Genomic DNA, 16,394 nt, shown 5'->3' with positions numbered 1-16,394 from the left:
GGCACGGGGACCAGGTGAGCCCTGGAGGGTGACACGGTGGGCAGGTGACCGGGCTTTGGGGTGGCCCCAGCAAACCAGAGACACGTGTGTACTGTGGTTTTCCCCCAAACAGATGAGGAAACTGAGGCCCAGGGAAGTGAGGTGCTGACTTGCTCGAGGTCACACTGCGGCCCGGCGGCCCAGCCCCAAGCCCCTTCTTTGGCTGAGGTTGCGCCTGGAGATGCTCGTCCAAAGCACCAAGGCCTTGCAGAGACCCTGACACCTTGGCTGTCAGCTGTTGGTGCTGTGTCGTTCTTGTTAAGCTCTTTTGAATAAGAAGGCAGCTTAGTGAAGGGGAGGCAAATCTGTCTGCCCCAGGGCCAGGCGCATAGTAGGTGTTCAGGGAATACATGTGGAATGCGTAAGAAACATGGGCGGGTGTGCGGCTGCTTGGGCAGCATGCCTCACCCAGCCCAGGGCTGAACTGCAGGTAGGGCCCCTAGCCCAGGCCCGGTCCCTGTTTCCCTGTGACACAGATGCTGTCATGGCCTGCTCACCCAGTGCAGGATGACACAGAGCCTGGAGCAGGTGCCAAAGCAGTGAGGGGCAGGAGCCAGCTCCCCCGGGACCCAGAGCAGCTGGTGTGCAGGGCTGAGACTAACAAGACATGATTGAATGGGGGTGGACGAACACCCAGCACCTTGGAAGAGACCTAAACAGATACTGCCCAGAGCTGCCTGTGGACCTTGTGAGGGCACCAGGGCTGCCTGGCCGTGTGTGTGAAGGGGCCTAGAGGTTTGGTTGACATCTAGGACAAGGTGAGGACACGACGCTGGTGCCTCCTTACTCTCACTGCATGAACAGAAGCAGGGAGCCCAGCCGAGGGAGGTGGAGGCTTCTGGAGCTGATCCTGCTCCGAATGCATCGGCACTGGTGCTTGGCTCCAGGCGACACATTGTAAGAGGGACCTTGACAGCAAGCATGACCCGGGCAGCGGTACCCAAGGGCAGGAGGGACTTGACAACCACAGCAGAGGAAGAGCAGGTAGAGGATGCCGTGCTGTTTAGCTTGGATAAACAGAGTGATAACAGACCAGGAGATGTCAGAAGGGTCTTTACGGGGTACTGGCCTCGTCCCTAGGGGCTCCAGAGAGCGAGGTGGCACCCACGAACAGAAGCACAAGGAGCCAGACTTGGCTTTGTAATAGAAGAAGAAATTTCTAGCAATCAGAGCTGTTCGAGAAAGGAATCAGGGCCGGGTATGATGGCTGGGTGTAATCCCAGCACTTTGGTAGTCGTGGGCGGGTGGATCGCTTGAGCTCAGGAGTTCAAGACCAGCCTGGGCAACGTGGTGAAACCCCATCTCTACCAAAAATAGAAAACAATTAGCTGGGCGTGGTGGCGTGTGCCTATGATCCCAGCTACTTGGGAGGCTGAGACACGAAAATTGCTTGAGCCCTAGAGGCAGAGGTTGCAGTGGCCGAGATCGTGCCACTGCACTCCAGCCTGGGTGACAGAGCTAGCTAGAGTCTGTCTCAAAACAAACAAACAAAAAAACCCCAGCATGGTGGCTCATGCCTATAATCTCAGCACTTTGGGAGGCCAAGGCGGGTGGATCACAAGGTCAAGAGATGGAGACCATCCTGGCCAACGTGGTGAAACCCTGTCTCTACAAAAGATACAAAAATTAGCTGGGCATGGTGGCATGCACCTGTAGTCCCAGCTACTCAGGAGGCTGAGGCAGGAGAATCACTTGAACCCGGGAGGTGGAGGCTGCAGCGAGCAAAGAAAAGAAAAAAAAAAAAGGAGAACCAGTAGCTTTAGGTGGGCGCTGAGAGCCCTGTTCCTGGAGGTCTGCAGGTGATGGGACATCGTCTTCCAGGGAGGAGCCTTGGAAAGTCTGCTGGTTCCAGAGCTCAGGCTGGCCTGGGTTCTTGGCTGTGTGGTCTCGGATGCATCACTGCACCTTTCTGGGTTTCAGTTCCTCGCCTGTAAACTGGGAGGCATAAGGAGGGCCGTGAGGCTAAAAGGAAGGCTTGGCACATTTTGTGCCCCATCATGAGCACCCCATCACAGGGGGGGCTTCTCCCTCTGATATTGAAGATTTTTTTTTTTTTTTTTTGAGACGGAGTCTCGCTCTGTCGCCCAGGATGGAGTGCAGAGGCGCGATCTCGGCTCACTGCAAGCTCCGCCTCCCGGGTTCACGCCATTCTCCTGCCTCAGCCTCCGGAGTAGCTGGGACTGACTCAGCCGAGTCAGGGGATCCAGGATCTCCCCACCATCCCTAGCCTGGAGCTCTCACTCCACACAGCACGTCCTGAGAACCTGCTGTATGTCTGACCCTGCTCTAGGCATGGGGGTTACAGCAGTGAACAAGGTCAAATCCTGCTTTGCTTTTCTGCTGGGGGTGGGGCAAGGCAGGGTGATGATGAAGAATTAAGTGACGTCAGGTAGTGCTGGCTGCTGTCAGGGGACCGAAGCCTGGGTTGGGTGAGGAGTGAGTTATCTCAGACTGGGGGGCCAGAGAAGGCGGGGGTCCGGGGCAGGGAGCGGTTGAGCAGAGATCTCAGTGAAATGGATTATGGGGATTCTGGGGGAAGAACATTCCAGGCAGAGAGAAGAGCAAAGGTCCTGGGGTGGGAGTGTGCCTAGGGGCTTGAGGAGCACAGCTGGCCTGGAATCAGTACTTCCTGATTGATGGAAACATCGAAGTCTCTCGAGGCTTGTGGACAACTCCCCCTTGCACGCTTTCCTCTGACAGGGGCAGAAAACCCAGTAGACTGGCTCAGTGCGTGTCCCGCCCCTGCCATGGTCCCAGCCCTTTGGAGGGAAGCCGGGGAGGAGAGAGCCTCTGTCTTCTCATCTGTAAGATGAGGCTGACAGCACCAGCTGTGTGGGGTTGATATAAGATTCGAGGAACATCAAATGTCAGACACAAAGGAGCATTGGATAAGGGGGATATGACTATCTTAGAGGCCAGGAGACTGAAGCCCAGAGGAGTTAGGTAATGTGCCTGATGTCACACAGCTCAGCATTCAATCCCAGGACCCTTCCCCGCACCATCTATGCCTTGCAGTAAGGGTTCATTGCGCTGGAAATCCAAACAGTTAACTTACCGAACGGTAGTTCCATGGCGAAGGTATAATCCTTCCATTTTACAGACAAGGAACTGAGGCCTAGGGAGCTCCAGGCAGTGACAAAACTGGTGTTCAGACCTCCGGCTTGAGTCTCTTCCCCGGGGGGTGGAAGGCTTTGTCCCTGACGGCAGAGTTCCTGGCCTGGTGCTAGGGTTCCAGCAGCGAGGGGTGAGGCGGCTGCCTACCTGAGAGATCTGGCTGGGTCCCAGGAGTCCTCGGTCCTCCTAATCCTCAGTAATGGCATTGACACGGACGGTGACAATGATACCTCCGGGAGCCTTGGCCAGCCTGGCTCAGGGAAGAGCCTGTGCCAGGGCTTATGAGCTGCTGCAAATGAGATTTCCCTGGCCGAGCCTCATGTCCCTGCTCCTGGGAGGCCAGGACACAGACTGCGATTCCCCCAACCTGCTCCTGGAGCTGACGGGTGTCCCTGCAAGAGTGTGGCCACACAAGCGGGAGCTTGGGGTGGTGTGTTTGTGGGGCCTCCTGCCCTGGACTGAGCGTGTGTGTCTCTGTCATGTCTTGGGATTTCGAGGGGAACTCTGGAGCTGGGTGGTACTCACCTTGCCACACGGGGAGAAACTGAGGCTCGGAGAGGGCCTGCAGCTTACCCAGGGTCTCAGAGCTGGTCGGGCCTGCATCTTCCCTGCTGACCTCCGCTGCCTGCATCCCCAGCTGGCCTCGCTCTGTTCACCCTCTCACCCACCCTGGGGAGTTAGCCCAACCCCCCTCAACCCCTCCCACATGCCACAGTGCAGTGGGGGCTCTCCCCAGGTCGGGGGTCCATACACTCTTCTGACAGGGAAGCTTGGGAGTCAGCCTATAGCGGGGGGCCGAGAGGATGTGACCCCGAGGTTCAGCGAGCCTGAGTCCAGGGGAACCCTGATCTTGGGTGATGAGGATTATAAAGAAATAACGATAAAACCCCCCTTAACAACAGCGGCTGTCATTCACAGAGGCCAGCCTTGCCCTCTGAGGGGGGCACAGGTGGGGCTGAGCCAGGACTCCTTGCCTTCCCAGTTCTGAGTCTAGAGAGGGGCCCGGAACCTTGGAGCACCCGGGCGGAAAGGGCACAAACCCAGCGGGATTACTGGGCAGCTGACTACCCGGAAAGAGGAGGCATTTGCCTAGAGTGACTCTGGGGTCTGCGGTCCTGCCCAGCTCTAAACTGAGACCCCTGCACCACCAGCTCTGCCCTCAGAGCAGCAAGTGCTGTGGGGTCTCATTGACTCTCCTCTCTGCCCACGAATGTGCCCATGAGAGGGGACGTCCTACAGCACACAGCCTGCAGACTGGGAGCCCCCGATAACAGCGTGCACCCTGGCTGTGCAGCTGTTTCTTCTGTGGTGGAAGGAGAGAGCGCCCCTTAAAGAGAGCTGCCGATGGGGCACTTGGGGCCTGAACGGGGAAACGCTCTAGGGGAGGGGTCCAGTCAGGGGAGGGGTCCAGTCAGGCCAGGGCATGGGAGCACTGCTCTTTGCTGGAACATGCCACCCTCCAATGCCTGCTTGCCTGCATGGCCACACCCCTCCTGGGCTGTGCCACCGGGCCCTGGGCAGAAGAGGCCTCTGCGCCCCACAGCTGCTTCCGCTGCTCCCCTCTCCCTTTGGGCTGGTCAGAGGCTGCATTCCGGTGGTTCAGCCAGACCAGGTGTCAGTTGTCTCCCGGGCCTCTGGGCTGGGGGAGGGAAGCAGGTGCCTGTGTCCCCTGCGCCCCCCATCTATCATCTAGATAGCTCACTGCCATCGGTGCCTCTGTCTCAGACGCGCTTTCTCCTTTTCTCTCCTCCTCTGTCTGTCTGCTCGGCTGTCTTGATATTTTTGCTTTTCCACCATTCTGTCCTCACCTCCTCCCTGCAGCCCCCCCTTCTTCCTGTCTCTCACCACCTGGGTATGTGGGGTGCTGCCCTGTCCCCCCTGCTGTGTGTGTGGGAGGACCACCCTCATGGGAGGAGGGGAAGGGCATGACCTTGGCCATGTGACCGCTGGATCCTCAGCCTCAGACCTGAGAGGACAGGCTGGTGCCCCCACCCCCCACACCTTGAGTGCGTGAACAGCTGGGCTGGGGGCCAAGTGCTGCTGTCAGCGCCTTCTCTGCCTCGGCGTCTCTGTTCCCTCCCTGGCTGCGTCAGGTCTCCACGGGTGGCAGGCAGGCAGCCCGGGATGGGGACCAGGCAGCTGATGCACCTGGGACAGGGCAATGGGAGCCTCCTCCCAGCTCCGTCTGGGTCACGGGGGTGGGTGGGAGCTGTGCCCAGCCCAAGCCATCCTGGAGACCAGGAGGAAGAGGAGAGAGGGCTACAGGCAGGTCACCTTGAGGCTCAGGTGGGCAGAGCTCGGAGTGGCTGGGGTTGGGGCATGGAGGGCCTCTGCCCACCCTGGACTGTTTGGGAAGAGCTGGTGGGGGGACTAGCTCCCCTCCCACGTGGGCCTCTTCTCCCACACCCCTCCACACTCAGCCTCTTCACATCCTTTGGCAGGGCCTGGGCTTTCCCAAGGCTCCAGACAGCTTGGCTTTGCCCAATACCCTGGGTCTGACTGTGGGGATGCTGGTTTGAGCAACTCAGATGTGAGGAGAGGGGCTGGAGTTGCATGTAGGCATACACGTGTAGAACACACAGAACACACATGTACTTAAACATGCCAACTATAACATAGATGGGTGTTTGCATTCTCTGGGATGTCCCCGACACACATACCTTCCTTCCCCGCCACACACAAGCACATGCCCCCGAAGCTGATGCACAGGACGTGTGCACACGCGCCTGCCCGCACATCCTCGACTTGTACACGTCAGCACACCCCTGCATCAGCACTCTGAGCCACCTGTATGTGCACCTGCATACAAATGCGGTCCCCAGACATTCCCCGATGAGGAGGAGGGACTGCATTGGAGCAGACGAGGGTTCTCTGACAGGCCGGCTCGTGGATCTCTGAAGTGGCAAGCATGGAGACTCAGCCTCTTCCAGTACAACCTTGCTACCTGTGGGAGGGGAAACTGAGGCTCAGAGAGAGGTAGAACTGGCCTGGGGTCCCCCAGGAGCCAGTGGCCATGCTGGGTGGGGGCGAAGGTCTCTGCAGCCCTGAGACCTTTGCATAGCACAGCCAAGGACAGAGCTGCTGTCTGCTGCCTGGGCACCCCTTCCTGCCTGGCTGCCTTGTGGCGCCCCCAAGCTGGTTCTGTAGCAACTGGGGAGGTGCGAGGCTGGCCTCAGAGGTCCAGGTCATCACAGCCTCTGATGGCCTCTGATGTAGCGTCAGCCTTTAGTCCAGTGGGCCATCTGGGCTCCCTGTTCACCTATCACCATCCCCACCTCGGACTTCCTGTGGGATTAACCCCTGCCCCCACCCCCGCACCCATTTCCCTTTCCTCTGTTCCAGCCCTCTGGGGCTCAGTGCTGTAAATTGGTTTTGCTTTAATGGCAAAGGTTTAAAATTTTTTTAAGCACTCTTTCCTGGACTTTCCCAGGAGGAGGAGGAGAGAGAGGCAGAGGTGGCTCTTGTGAACAGTCTCTGGCTTTCTGTGTCCAAACGTAGATTTCTCAGACCTAATCTTCACATCCCTGGCCCCTGCCCAGGGCAGAGGGAGGGAGAACTGGGCTGTTTCCATAGTTGAGAGCACAGGGTGGGGGGCTGGGGCTGGGGTCTGTCCAAGGGGCTGTGTCCAGCTTGTTGGGCAACCTGGCCAAGTCTCCCCGAGTCTGTGGCTCAGTTTCCCCACTTGGAAAGTGAGGGTTGATGCAGATGGTCTGCCGCTGTGACCCCCGTGGTGCCTCCCCTGCCCTTCTGCATCTTGGAAATGGGCAGCATGAGTCCCCTGCTTCTTCTCCCCCATGAAGTGGGCCAGAAAGGGACCCACTTTGTAGCTGTGGAAATAGAAGATGTTGTGGTTTACCTAGCTAATTGGGCTGAGCAGATGTGGGGCTCCAGGCCTCCTGACTTCTGACTTGGGTTCAGTGCCTTAGGAACCTTGATCCTGGTCTAGGCTGTGCTGTGTTAGTTGGGGCAACTCCCTGTCCCTCTCTGGGCCTCTGACTCTCCAGCCATGGAAGGAGAGCTGGGCCTCAGCCGTGCTACTCCAGAAGTCTGGCCCCCTCCCAAGGATCAAGATGCTCCAGGGAAGGCACTTTGGGAAGATGATACTGGGGTACCTCTGGCCTCCCAGAGGCTGGCCTTTCTTTCCCTTGGCTCTGCTCTGCCTGTGAGATGAGGTCTCCCCACGCCCTCCCACTGTGGGAGACCCCGGCTTCTGTGTCCCCCTGCTTGGGGGGCCCCACAGCTGCGATATTCTGTTCCCCCTCCCCCATGGAAGCTGAGACAAGGGAATTATTTTTGGAACAAGAGCAGTTACACAACAAATGAATTATTTATCTTTGGGCATGGAGGAAAGGAGGCATTTTGCTGGGCTTCTTAATTCTTTATGTGGATTCAGGGGTGCCTGCTTGGGTACGTGGACACGTGTATGGGCCTGCTTGTCGTGTGCAGATTGTAGGTGTGCTTGTGTGTGTGTGTAGCTGTCGGCGTGTGCATGCCGTGGAGGTCTGGCTCATGTGGGGGCATGTGGGTCTCTCTGCAGGTAGGGGGATGAGCGTGGCTTCCAGGGTGCTGGGGGTGTGTGTCTGCACCTGTGCCCACCTGTTCTCTCCAGTGTCCCTTCTGTGCCCATGGTGCTCAGTCTCTGCCCCTACTCCCCCTATTCTTCTGTCTCCCTCCATCCCAGCCCCGGGCCCCCTCCTGCCTCTTGCCACCCACCAACCCCCCGCTTCTTTGATGTAACGGGGACCCCAGAGTGCTTGCTGGCACAGAGGCCCTGGGACGGGGTGTGGAGAAGGGACGGGGGGCCTGCGCTGGAGCTTGACGGGGCTGCTCTGAGCCCTCACACTGATCTGTCATCCGCTCTCGATGCTGCCTTTCAGGAACCAGGTGCAGATGGGTCTCTTGCTTCCTGCCCCCATCTCTCTCACTCCCGGCTCAGTGCGGCACTCTCCAGCCTCCTGTGGGAATCGTCTGAAGTTCTGAGCCCGGAAGCCAAGGAGGAAGACGAGGAGGAGGAGGAGGAGGAGGAGGAGGGAGAGGAAGTCAAGCCCTGAGATCCCTTGCACCCTCCTAGCAGGAGACAAGGAGCAACGCTGCAGTGGGGAGCAGGCTGTGGGGTCCCCACCCTGAGCCCCAGCCAGGCCTAGTACCTGCTGTAGCACCCTAGAAGACCCCCAGCAGTTGGCACTAGCTGTACCCACCTTGCCTGGGGCCCCCGTGCTGGGGGTCGCCCCCAAGATGGTGGCGGCCCCAGGGAGGACTGTACTGCCAGCCCCAGCCTTTGGCTGCTAGGCACCCCCTACCTTGTCCTGGCCCCTCACTCCGAGGCCAGCGCCATGCTGCGCCTGGGGCTGTGCGCAGCGGCGCTGCTGTGCGTGTGCCGCCCGGGTGCCGTGCGTGCTGACTGCTGGCTCATTGAGGGCGACAAGGGCTACGTGTGGCTGGCCATCTGCAGCCAGAACCAGCCGCCCTACGAGACCATCCCGCAGCACATCAACAGCACCGTGCACGACCTGCGGCTCAACGAGAACAAGCTCAAAGCCGTGCTCTACTCCTCGCTCAACCGCTTTGGGAACCTCACCGACCTCAACCTCACCAAGAACGAGATCTCCTACATCGAGGACGGTGCCTTCCTGGGCCAGTCGAGCCTGCAGGTCCTGCAGCTGGGCTACAACAAGCTCAGCAACCTGACGGAGGGCATGCTGCGCGGCATGAGCCGCCTGCAGTTCCTCTTTGTCCAGCACAACCTCATCGAGGTGGTGACACCCACCGCCTTCTCCGAGTGCCCGAGCCTCATCAGCATCGACCTGTCCTCCAACCGCCTCAGCCGCCTAGACGGCGCCACCTTTGCCAGCCTCGCCAGCCTGATGGTGTGTGAGCTGGCCGGCAACCCCTTCAACTGTGAGTGCGACCTCTTCGGCTTCCTGGCCTGGCTCGTGGTCTTCAACAACGTCACCAAGAACTACGACCGCCTGCAGTGCGAGTCGCCGCGGGAGTTTGCCGGCTACCCGCTGCTGGTGCCCCGGCCCTACCACAGCCTCAACGCCATCACCGTACTCCAGGCCAAGTGTCGGAACGGCTCGCTGCCCGCCCGGCCCGTGAGCCACCCCACGCCCTACTCCACCGACGCCCAGAGGGAGCCAGACGAGAACTCGGGCTTCAACCCCGACGAGATCCTTTCGGTGGAGCCTCCGGCCTCGTCCACCACGGATGCGTCGGCAGGGCCAGCCATCAAGCTGCACCACGTCACGTTCACCTCGGCCACCCTGGTGGTCATCATCCCACACCCCTACAGCAAGATGTACATCCTGGTGCAGTACAACAACAGCTACTTCTCCGACGTCATGACCCTCAAGAACAAGAAGGAGATCGTGACGCTGGACAAACTGCGGGCGCACACTGAGTACACCTTCTGCGTGACCTCGCTGCGCAACAGCCGCCGCTTCAACCACACCTGCCTGACCTTCACCACGCGGGACCCCGTCCCCGGAGACTTGGCACCCAGCACCTCCACCACCACCCACTACATCATGACCATCCTGGGCTGCCTCTTCGGCATGGTTATCGTGCTGGGAGCCGTGTACTACTGCCTGCGCAAGCGGCGCATGCAGGAGGAGAAGCAGAAGTCTGTCAACGTCAAGAAGACCATCCTGGAGATGCGCTACGGGGCCGATGTGGATGCCGGCTCCATTGTGCACGCCGCCCAGAAGCTGGGCGAGCCTCCCGTGCTGCCCGTGTCTCGCATGGCCTCCATCCCCTCCATGATCGGGGAGAAGCTGCCCACCGCCAAGGGGTTGGAGGCTGGGCTGGACACACCCAAGGTAGCCACCAAAGGCAACTATATCGAGGTACGCACAGGCGCCGGCGGGGACGGTCTGGCTCGGCCCGAGGATGACCTCCCGGACCTCGAGAACGGCCAGGGCTCAGCTGCAGAGATCTCCACCATTGCCAAGGAGGTGGACAAGGTCAATCAGATCATTAACAACTGCATCGATGCTCTCAAGCTGGACTCGGCTTCTTTTCTGGGAGGCGGCAGCAGCAGTGGGGACCCCGAGCTGGCCTTCGAGTGCCAGTCCCTCCCTGCAGCTGCTGCCGCCTCCTCAGCCACTGCCCCCGGGGCCCTGGAGCGGCCCAGCTTCCTTTCGCCTCCCTACAAGGAGAGCTCCCACCACCCACTACAACGCCAGCTGAGCGCCGACGCTGCCGTGACCCGCAAGACCTGCAGCGTGTCGTCCAGTGGTTCCATCAAGAGCGCCAAGGTCTTTAGCCTGGACGTGCCCGACCATCCGGCCGCTACAGGGCTGGCTAAGGGCGACTCCAAGTACATCGAGAAGGGCAGCCCCCTCAACAGCCCGCTGGACCGGCTCCCGCTGGTGCCGGCGGGCAGCGGCGGGGGCAGCGGCGGGGGCGGGGGCATCCACCACTTGGAGGTGAAGCCGGCCTACCACTGCAGCGAGCACCGGCACAGCTTTCCCGCCCTGTACTACGAGGAGGGTGCCGACAGCCTGAGCCAGCATGTGTCCTTCCTCAAGCCGCTGACCCGCTCCAAGCGTGACTCCACCTACTCGCAGCTCTCCCCAAGACACTACTACTCAGGGTACTCCTCCAGCCCTGAGTACTCATCTGAGAGCACGCACAAGATCTGGGAGCGCTTCCGGCCCTACAAGAAGCACCACCGGGAGGAGGTGTACATGGCCGCTGGTCACGCCCTGCGCAAGAAGGTCCAGTTCGCCAAGGACGAGGATCTGCATGACATCCTCGATTACTGGAAGGGGGTCTCGGCCCAGCAGAAGCTGTGACCCGCCCCCGCTTCCTTCCTGGTGAGGTTGGAGCCAGAGGGCTGGGGGCCTTTTGGGGGAAGGGTCCAGGCGGCCAGGGCGGGGAGCAGACTCGGGGGCCAAGGCCCAGGAGAGGACGCACATGCAGACCCGCACGCACGCACGCACACACACACCTGACCACCACCCGACTGTGAACAAACCAACATCCGACAATAACGGACAGGAAAAGAGACACATTTTCCTTAAAGTTTACAAATTGATACCGAAACCAGTCGTCTTTACTGTGCTGCCCGGGGACTCTGCTGGGGTGTGCAGGGCCGGGGGCCGGCGGGGGGAGGAAGGAAGCCAAGAGAGGGTGTGGGGTCTGGGGGTCTGGGGCTAGAAACAGGTGTGGGGACCAAAAGGCTGGGGTAGAGAGGGACTGAAGCCCCTCTAGGGCAGGGAGAGGGTCCTCTCCCAAGCTGGGGGTCAAATCACCTGCAGATTTAGCATTAGACAGACATCGGGCAATGTCTCCTTCCACTTTAGAGAGGGGGAAACTGAGGCCCAGAGAAGGGAGTTGACAACCCCAGGGTCACACAGCAGCTTAGCCTCAAGTCCCCCAACTTCCCAGCCCAGTGCTGTCCCGGAACCCCCCGCAGCTCCCTTGTGGACCCCTGCCCGCCCTGTACCCACCCCACATCCCTTTCCGAAGCTGTGGTCCCTTGGGGCTGAGGGACTTGAGAATCAGGCAGGTGCTTTTTCTTCCTAGAAAGCCACATGGCAGTGCCCTCAGAGCGTGCAGCTGTGATTCAGAATCCTGGGGGGCTTTTGCCCCCTATGCCGGCACCCGGGAGAAGGGAGAGGGTCCTGTTGACCGGAAAGGAGCCGAGGCAGGGCGACATTCCACCAGCCCACTTCAAGTGTCTTCCACGTGGCCTGGGAAGAGTGGGGCGTGTGGTGGGCAGGCCGGCTCCCAGGACATCTCAGGTGCAGGCCCCCGGCCCCAGCTTCTCTGGTCCTCCGAGACCCCTGCCCACCGCAGAAGGGCAGTGGTGCACTGTGATGCCTGGAGGGCTGCAGGGAGGAGCTGTCACGGGGGACTTCCTGCCTGTCCCCATGGCCTGTGTCCCCACCTGCCCGACCCCGTTGTGGGATCTCGGCTCCTGTCTCAGCTGCCCACCCGGGGAAGGAGGGCTTTCTCACCCACCCCCTCTGGGCTGCTCATCCAGGCCTGGCCCCCTGGCCAGAGGGGCTCCCATGTTTCCATGGCAATGGCCACTCCCCTCTTTCTGACCCCCCACCCAACATCAAACAAAGCACAAACAGTGGGGCCCCCACCCGAGAGAGGGTTGGGGAGCAGGCTGGGTTCGTGGCGCCCCGCCCCCTCCCAGCTAGCCTCTGTCACCATGGTAATCCTGTGCCTGGCAGTTGGTGCCCAGAGTGACCGTTGGGCTCTGGGGTTCTCTGTCTGTGTAGGCGGTGGCAGAGGGTGTTGAGGGTAGTGAGGGAGGGCCAGCCTGGCAGCAGCTCCTGGGGCCAGCTCTTTTGGGAGGCAAATCTGGGGTCCTGAGACTGGGGTCTTTCTTGACCAGTCAGGATGCTGATGGGCCGGAGTCCATCATCCTTCACCTCTGGGTGGGAGCTGGCCCAGCGGGGTGTGGGGACACCTCTACTAGCAGCTTTGCCCGCCTAGCAACATGTCGCTTGGCTCCCACCCACCTGAGCTTGGGGGGCCTCGGCTCCCCCAGCGCCCCTGCCAGAGACTCCCAGTCTAGGGCCTGTGGCCCACATGGGTTTCCTGAGATTTGGGGAGTGTGACTGAGGGGTGAGGGTAGGCACTGGAATGAGTCCAAGACCGGCACTGTTGGTGGGCAGGGGCTCTGACCAGGAAAGCTAGTGCCATCCCCTGGGGACCCCAACGACCTTCCTGCTGGGTGCAGGGGGTGGGGGAGGACAGCAGAGGGCTAGGAGGCTGGGGCTCAGCTGAGTACCTCTCTCACACCAACTTTGGGGTTAACGAAGCCCAGGGCTCACTTTGAGGGTGACATTTGCAAAGAAAAGACTGTTCTCCTGGGGCAAGGAGGGGAGGGGGCGGCATGGATACGCGGAGCAGACCTCCCTCCCCGGCCCCCAAAACCTGCCCCCCAACCCCTCCTCACACCCAGTGGGCACAACTGAGAAAAGCAAGCAGGCAGAGAAGCCAGGGGTGTGAGGAAGCAGACTCCCTGTTATATTTGCATGACGATTTTACTGTATTTTTCTGAGCAAACATCTGTCGTGTATGTGCCAGTTTGTCCAGACTCCCCCATCCCCTCTCTGATGCCCTGCTTTCCCACATTCTGTCTGTTGTGATCTGACGAGCAGCTCTTGAAACCCAGGGGAGGGGTCAGCTCTGCAAAAACAGACCCAAAACAGGTGCCACCAAGACACAGCCCTGCCCCACACCCACCTCCTGTGTTTCTGAGCATTGGGCCCAAGTGCCACCTCCCTTCCTCCCTCCCTCTCTCCACTGCCACCTCCCTTGTCCCCAGTTCCTTCGCCTCCTCCATGCCAGGGAGGGCAGCCCCAGGGAAGCCTCCTCAAGGGCTCATGTCCCGGTGGAAGAGACTGTCTGTCCGTCCCGCTTGTTCCCGTTTTGCAGATAAGGAAGTCAGGGCTCCCAGACGGGCCTGGTGACTTGGCTGGCCAGCTGGGGTGGAGGATCAGTCACACTGCTGAGTGTAGGAGGCCAGGAGCTTGGCGCTTCATAGGGGGCTTCATGGAGAGGGTGGGGGCTTTGAGAAAGGAACCCGTGGGAAGAAGGAGCATGCCTGGGCTGGGCCCCAGGGAGGGTTCCTGGCAGCAGGAGTTAGGGGCCTGTGCTTGCCATTTCCCCATCCTTTCTGCGTGAAGATACTTATCAAACCTCAGACTCTCTGACTGCAAGGACAGGGGCCCTTCCAAAGATCAGGTCTCTGGTGATCCAAGAGGTTCTTTGTGAGGCAGAGCAGGGTCTAAGACTCGGGTCTCTGGCCTCCCAGCCAGGCCAGAGCCCCAACTGCTCAGCTTGGGGAGAGCCCACCCGGAGGCTGGCCTGCATCTGTGTCCCACGTCCTGCTCAGGATGAGTTTTTCCCAGGCGGGAGGGAAGTGTTCGCAAAACGTTGCCATCCAAGGTCTGGGTTTGTGATGATGATGAGCATGGTGGAGCTGGGCTGTGGTCTGGGGCAGGCCAGCAGGGCAGACACCAGGAGAAGAGGGCAGGGGGGCCACAGGGAGGGAGGGGAGATGGGGGCCCGGTGGAGCGAGGGATGTGTGGGTGCCACGCCCTGGACCTCTGCGGGGAGGCCTCCTGCCTTGGGCCCGAACGAGGTCACACCTAGGCTTGCCTGCCTCTCTGTTGGAGAATCTCCTCTGAAGCTGTTTCTGGGAAGTAGCACAATGGGTCTGCTCCTTCCTGGAGGGCACAGCAGGTGCAGCTAACCCTCTGTTGGAGCTTATGGCCTTCCAGTAGCAAAACAAGAGGTCTGGCACGAAGGCAAGAAAGCCTGGTTGTTGGGAAACCTCGACACGGGTCCCGGCCTTGCTTCTCCCCGCGGCAGGAAGAGTCTCTCTCTGCCCACCAAAGATCCCTCACCTGGGCTCCCCTCCTGGGGCAGTGCAGGAGGCCTGTGGGAGCAGCCTGTGTCCAGGCTGGGGAGCCCGTGTCTGGGTAGGTCTGGGAAAAGGGCTGTCAGGGGAACGAGGAGGGTGGGAATAAAAAGACCCACTTGGGAAGGCCAGGCCTGGATCGTCCCCAGGAGGCAGCTGGGGCAGCAGCAGTGGGGAGTATCAATCAGGCTGGCTGAGAGTCACCCATGTTCTCAACTGGAAGTTGGTCGCCTGCCCTACTCCCTCCTGGAGATGTAACAGAGGGGGGAACAGAAGTGCAGAGAAGGAAAGGAGAGGAAAGGAAACCTAGAGCTGAGAAACTTGTTGTGACAGTGCTAAGGCCAGGATGGCATCAGGAATTAAGGACACCAGTGACAGGTCCTAGCTTATGAGGGGCCTAAGTGCAGGGAAGGGATAGACACAATGCTCCCTAGTGACTGGCGCCTTGCAGAAAATTAAAATAGGGTGATGGGGTGGGGAGGGGCAAGGCTGGTCAGGGAGCATCCTGTGTGGGATGGGGGGACAGGGAGCCAAGCTGTGAATGACAAGAGGAGCCAGAAGGGTGGGTGGGTGGGTGTGAAGACGAGACTAGAGGGAGTGGGGTTGCAGTGGCTGCCTGTCCCCCAAGCACCGCCTCTGTCCCCTACTACTCTGACCCTGCCCTGCCCATTCCTGGCCCAGCAGAGCCCCCTTTCCATGAGTGTGGATGGGCAGGGCAAGTCATCGGGAAGCCTGGGGAAGCTCAGCCCTGAGGGGCCTACTTTGCCCGTAGAAGCCAGTGTGAAGGTGAGGGCAGCCTTGCCTGGCCCCATTGCCACCTCTCCTGTCTGACAAGGTGGCTGCTCTGGAGGTGGCTGAGCGCCAGGAGAGGGGACCTCCTCTAACTCTCATGCTCAGATTCCATCCTGACACACTCCTTCCCTGACCCTGGGTCCTCCCGCCTCTAGGACAAAACCAGGGTCCATACTGCTTGCCTCCAGAGGCGGCTTCAGGCCTCACTAAAGGTCAGGCAGTCCTGCTGAGCAGGAGGGAGAGGAAGGGGGTCCTGTAGGACGGGCAGGATGGTCTGGGCCTGCTCCTCCTTCCTCCTGTCCCTCCGCCACTCCACACTCCAGCACAGGGCTGGGACAGGGGCTTGGAGTTCCTGCAGTGGTGGCCACGCTTCCCTCCCTCCCTCCCTCCCTTCCTCAGGAGCCGCCAGTCCCCAAGTTGGCTGTGGTTGGGCACCTGGTTTGGGTCCTGCAGAGCTGGGCTCAGGCCCTGGGCTCTGAACCTGTGAACCCTTGCTGTGTTACGAACCTTTCCTTCCTCTGAGGGCCTTCAACCCTCTCCTTTTCTTCTTTTGGGAGTGGGGGTTAACTTTATTTTCTCTTCCCTGTATCTGCCTCTCCCTTCCCTCAATTTCCTGTTTTAAAACTGAATGGCACGAAATTGTTTTCCTCAACTCGGAGATTCCTGTATGGAGAGAATCAATTTCTATATTTGCAATAAATTTCTTATTTAAAGCTACAGGGCCACGGTCTATGCTGTATTCCTCCCACATTGCACTGACATGACCCTTGGTACCCTTTTCCCCATTTCCCTTCCCACTGAGAGCCCCACTCATGGGGCTAAGTCTTAGTGGACAGGGTGGGGGTCACTGCCTGCGGTCAAGGAAGAAAGAAGGGGGTCTGCCAGAGAGAGGGGGCCGGCAGGAAACTCAATTCCAGGGTCAGTGTGCACCCAGACACCACGCCGTCTGATGGGTTGGGGGCCCGATGGATGACTCCCCTTCCCAAAAGCCTAGACGTCCCTCTGTTGCATGCTCTTACTTGATCTTCTGCTGCCCTGGCCTCCCACACCCGGGATTCAG

The 16,394-nt window shown here is 60.1% G+C and overlaps 1 protein-coding gene across 10 annotated transcripts in view; it reads left to right on the top strand.

Annotated features, from left to right (window-relative positions):
- Positions 1-16,049, top strand: part of ELFN2 (extracellular leucine rich repeat and fibronectin type III domain containing 2) — a 59,682-nt gene extending 43,633 nt beyond the window's left edge. For all 10 annotated transcript variants that reach the window (XM_063663301.1, XM_063663300.1, XM_063663298.1 and 7 more), the window contains one exon: positions 8,031-16,049. In XM_063663301.1, coding sequence (XP_063519371.1) covers positions 8,487-10,949 — 2,463 coding nt within the window. In that variant the 5' untranslated portion in view covers positions 8,031-8,486 and the 3' untranslated portion in view covers positions 10,950-16,049. The remainder of the gene's footprint in view (positions 1-8,030) is intronic.
- Positions 16,050-16,394: the final 345 nt, after the last annotated feature.

The sequence above is a fragment of the Pongo pygmaeus genome, chromosome 23, assembly GCF_028885625.2.
Source record: "Pongo pygmaeus isolate AG05252 chromosome 23, NHGRI_mPonPyg2-v2.0_pri, whole genome shotgun sequence".
NCBI lineage: Eukaryota > Metazoa > Chordata > Mammalia > Primates > Hominidae > Pongo > Pongo pygmaeus.
This window is presented reverse-complemented; position numbering and strand designations above follow the sequence as displayed.